The following is a 4,867-nucleotide window of genomic DNA, read 5'->3' as shown; positions in this document are numbered from 1 at the left end:
GCATAGCCCACTGCAGCCCAGAACTCCTGAGCTCAAGCGATCCGCCGGCCTCAGCCTCCCAAGTAGCTAGGATTACAGGCGTGCGCCACCGCGCCCGGCGATGCTGTTATCTCCCAGTCTGATACTAGAGGCTGCTGCTATGATGACGTCACGAGAGGGCGGGGGAGCAACGTCTTTCTGCGCCTGCGTAGGGTGGATGCCTCGCTGACATTGTTCCACTCGCGCCTGCGCACGCCGGGAGACACGCTCGCCGATTTCAGCTGCGCCTGCGCAGTCTGCAGAGCCGCGAGGGATGTCGCGGTGCAGGCCGGGACGTTCCGGTCGGGCAGGGTTGATTAGCGCCTGCGCGGGGGGGCCTTGCTCTCTTTCGGCGCGGCGCGAGCAGCGGGCAGGATGGGTCACCAGCAGCTCTACTGGAGCCACCCCAGGAAGTTCGGCCAGGGCTCCCGCTCGTGGTGGGTGCCGCCGGCTGGGGCCCGGGGAGCCCGCCCGTAGCCCCGGGCCGCCAGGGCGGGCTCCACGCGGGGCGGCGGCGCTCGCGGCCTGGCTGGGAGCCCGCGGGAAGCGGGCGGAGGCGGGGGGGGGTCCGGTGGCGGGGAGGGGCTGGGGGGGGGCTGAGATATGTGGGGGCGCGGCCGGTCTCTGCCCCGGCGTGAGGACTGGAGGCGGGTGCGGGGCTGGGGGCGGCCGGGCCGGGGCTGGGGGCGGTGGCGGGCGGGGCCGGCCCTGGGGCCCGCAGGGGGGGGGGCGGGACCGGGAGGCCGCGGCGCTGACCGGCTTTTCCCGCTCTCGCCCCGCAGCCGCGTGTGCTCGAACCGCCACGGCCTGATCCGCAAGTACGGGCTGAACATGTGCCGGCAGTGCTTCCGCCAGTACGCCAAGGACATCGGCTTCATCAAGGTGCGCCCCCCCCCCCCCCCCGTCCTGGGGGGCCCCCAGCTCCGCCGCAGGCTGCCGTGCACCGCCTGCCGCTGATCTCCCGGCTCGCTCCGGCGCTCATCCTTGGGGGAGAGGGGGTGAAAGAGAGAGTGTCAGGCCTGGCCCTGTAATTTAACGGAGAAGTCACCCGTGCAGTGGGATTGATGCGATCCCTTAGCTCATGGTCCGTATTGTTACCGTTTGCTCTAAGAACCGGACCTTTTCCCGAAATACATGTGCTCAAAGGAAATCTTCATATTTATTGAGGCAATACCAGTCTTGGTGCTCTCATGTCAGGTCCAGACAAACCAGTTGTAGTTGACTGTACTGGGCTTCATGAAACTGGGGGGTACTTGGAAGCTTGATAGTTGTAACCATGTAAATGATTAGGTTCTGATCCTGGCAATCTGTTCCTTATGAGCAAATAGTTCCTTCAGATGGCACTAGTATAAGCCTTCTGCTGTAAGACTGAATCCTGATGCTTAAACATCAATGTAATAACTAGAGAAAATGCATGATTTGGAAACTAATTTGTCTAATATTAAGTTCACAACTCTTCTTTTCCTTATTTCAGTTGGACTAAACTCTTTTCAAGAAGATGAGATGTCGCAAGGAGACTTCTGGACATAATTCTCTGCCTAATTTGGATAACTGGGTGCACTCAATTTACAAAGTCTTTGCCATGCCCATGCTATTTTGTGTATAAAATAAAATGGCTTAACAGTCAATTCTGTTTTGTTTAATTTGTGGATACTTGAAACTTCAACTTCCATTGTAAGCAGTTTAAATTTGCTTCACTGTAGCCAAAGTGAAATGATTTTGTGTACTATGCTCCTTTGATATACTGTTATATGAAAAGGTGAACTGTTATTGGGATATAATATTTCTTAATGGAGTGTGTGCAAAGAAATCCTCCATCTTTACAGCCAATGTTGTATGAAATAAATCTTAGTACACTCGAAGTACTAGACCTTATTCTCTTTTAAAAAAGGATTAAACTGTTAACACAATCTAAGAGCTTTGTTTTTTTGATAACTTCTAAATAAGTGAATAGGGCACCTATTGCCTCAGTATACCCTAGGAAGTGGGTCAAGTATCAGGAGGTAGCCGTGTTAGTCTGTATCTTCGGATGCACCGAAGAAGTGAGGTTTTTACTCATGAAAGCTTATGCCCAAATAAATCTGTTAGTCTTTAAGGTGCCACCAGACTCCTTGTTGTTTTTCTAGGAAGTGGGTGTTACCACTGCACTTAAACACCTGCGGCTGACCTGTGCTAGCTGTAAATGTTCAGGCTTGGATTGGAGCCTGAACTCTTGGACTCTCCCTCTGCATTGCAGGGTCCCAGAGCTTGGGCTCCAGCTTGAACCCAAATGTCAGCTTAGCTTAAGTAAGTTGGCACGGGCCAGCTGCAGGTGTTTAATTGCAGTCTATAGATATTCCTATAGGGTGAAAGGCAGGACAAGAATGTTATAAATGCAGCATCAACCCTACCATTAGTTGCTCTCCACAAGAGTAAGGAGAGAGAGGCAGTAAATAAATAGGCAATTGTTTGGCTGGACTGAAGGGGAAACAGTCTAGCATTGAGTGTCTTCTACAGTTTAGAGGATAGGTCATGGATACAGAGTGATCGGGATAGTTTAATCTCTGTGGAAGCTAACAGTTTGTGTTAATATGGGTAAATGTATACATTTCAGAAGAGAGAATGCAGGCCATACACTATGGAAGACTCTTATCCTGGGAAGCTGTGATTCTGAAAAGATTTGGGGGTGAGCTCCCAGTGCAATGCTGTTGCCAAGGGGCTAATACTCCCTGGATGCACAGAGGGGAATTTTAAGTGGAAGTAGAGGGGTTATTTTCCATTTATATTTGGCACTGGTGCAGCTGCTGCTGGAATAATATGTCCAGTGCTGGTATCCACAAGTCAAGGAAGATGGCAGATCAGACAGGATTCAGAGAAGAACTATAAGAATGATTAAGGGATGGGAAACTATGCCTTTATAGTGAGTCAAGGAGCTCAATCTATTTAGTTAAACAAAGAAAAGGTTTAATGGGTGACTACAATCTATAACTATCTAAATGGGAAACATTTGATGAGCTTTTCAGTGTAGCAGACAACAGGTATAACAATCCACTCAGTAGAAGTTGAAGCTAGACTTCAGATTGGAAATAAGGTGTACATTTTTAAGTGAAGTAGCAGGGTAGCCGTGTTAGTCTGTATCTACAAAAATAAGGAGTTTGGTGGCACCTTAAAGACTAACAGATTTATTTGGGCATAAGCTTTCGTGGGTAAAAACCTCACTTCTTCAGATGCATCTGAATTTAACCATAGGACCAGTTTACCATGGGTTGTGGTGGATTCTCTGTCACTGACAGCTTTTAAATCAAGATTGGATGTTTTTCTAAAACATCTGCTCTAGGTATTATTCTGGGGAAGTTCTATGGCCTGTGTTACACAGTGGGTAAGACTAGATAATCACAGTAGTCCTGTTGGGCCTTGGAATCTGTCGTTTGATTTTATTTTGTAAAGAAGAACATTTAGGTCACAAAGACTCAAATTTATGAGGGTTAATACTCTGACCTTTGGGAGGAAAATGCCATGCTGATTAGAGTGACAGTTCCTGTTGATTCACTACAGTATATGCCACCAACTCCCACTGGAACTACCAATAGTGCTCTAGTTAGAAATGGGAATGAGCTGCTGGCGTTGTAGAGAGATACATTTATTTGAAGAACGGGTAATTTTGTTAATCTAAAGAAGAAATAGATCACACAGAAGTTATATAGGCTTAATGCAGGAATTACTGGGTGAAGTTTTATAGGTTTGCATTGTGCAAGAAATCAAACTAGGATCCCTTCTGGCGTTTGAAGATGTGATGCATCATACTTAACCACTCGTGTGTTATAAGCAGTACTTTTCTGTCTGGAAAGACTATTTCAAGTATGGGTTTTAAAAACTTCAGTAGATTGGTGTAATCTTCTGTTTGCTGATGCATGATAGCCTGAAGGGATTCATTTGAGAGCAGAGAGATCTGGAAATTCTTGGACTTTTACTTTTCTGTTCTTCTTAGGCCCACCTTAAAGGGGCACATGTTCAGATGCACAGGGCTGATAGAAACTGACAAACCACTAACAATTTTCTTCAAGTCTAGCTTGTTTTTTCTCATTGAAACAAACATCAAGCCTTGTTAGGGAGAAATTCTATTCAGCTTCAGCAAAGCTTTGTGTCTCTGTTTCCTGAACTAGGATGATCTTAACCAGAACGGACTCTTTCTCTCTCCTTCCCCCCCAAGTATTATATTCTATGATGGCCAGGTAGGCTCCTTTGTTTTTGACATTAAAGCTAGTGAACTGATTTGTTGATTGTTGGTTTGGAAATTAGCACTAAATGAGACTCTTTGGAGGCTGTAGCTTCAATCGTTTTTTAAGTTAGTGGAGGACTAAATTTCTACTTGAATGGTTTAACAGTTTGAACTCTAGCCTTGTGTTAAATTCTTTACTCCTATACTGGGTCTTCTCTATTAATTTCAAAGTAGGCTCCATCCTTTGGGAACTGAAGCCTGGATTGATCAGCATGAAACAGCAAATTCAAAGTGGTTTAGCACTAGAAGCAGTAACCCGTAGCATTTTTACCTGCTGTTACCAAATCCCTCATCCAGTTAACTTAATCTTATTCCTTTTATTTACTAAAACAAAGTCCTGCACTTTTACTGTTGCCTCAGTTTCAATACCTCATAGAAAGTTCTATTCTCATCTCTGTTGTGAGGAAAAAAATCTTAACTCAGGGTTTTTTGTTTAATTACTAAGAAGAGCCATAAAACTAAGTTTAGGAGATTCCATTCTAGCGCACCTCAGGAAGCTAAGGCCCTGATACTACAATCACTTGTGCAATCACTGGGACTACCTACCGTAGTAAAGTTAAGAACATGTATAAGTGCAAGATCAGGGCACAG

General features: G+C 46.6%; 1 protein-coding gene across 1 annotated transcript; it reads left to right on the top strand.

Annotated features, from left to right (window-relative positions):
* The first annotated feature begins 294 nt into the window (after nucleotides 1–294).
* RPS29 (ribosomal protein S29) lies at nucleotides 295–1,928 on the top strand. The gene is made up of 3 exons (XM_034770104.1): nucleotides 295–455; nucleotides 801–900; nucleotides 1,493–1,928. Exons 1-3 carry the CDS (start codon nucleotides 394–396, stop codon nucleotides 1,499–1,501), a joined length of 171 nt encoding a protein of 56 aa, XP_034625995.1. The 5' UTR covers nucleotides 295–393; the 3' UTR covers nucleotides 1,502–1,928.
* Nucleotides 1,929–4,867: the final 2,939 nt, after the last annotated feature.

The sequence above is a fragment of the Trachemys scripta genome, chromosome 4 (genome assembly GCF_013100865.1).
Source record: "Trachemys scripta elegans isolate TJP31775 chromosome 4, CAS_Tse_1.0, whole genome shotgun sequence".
Lineage (NCBI taxonomy): Eukaryota > Metazoa > Chordata > Testudines > Emydidae > Trachemys > Trachemys scripta.
The sequence above is the reverse complement of the archived record's forward strand: the minus strand, read 5'-3'. Positions and strand labels throughout refer to the sequence as shown.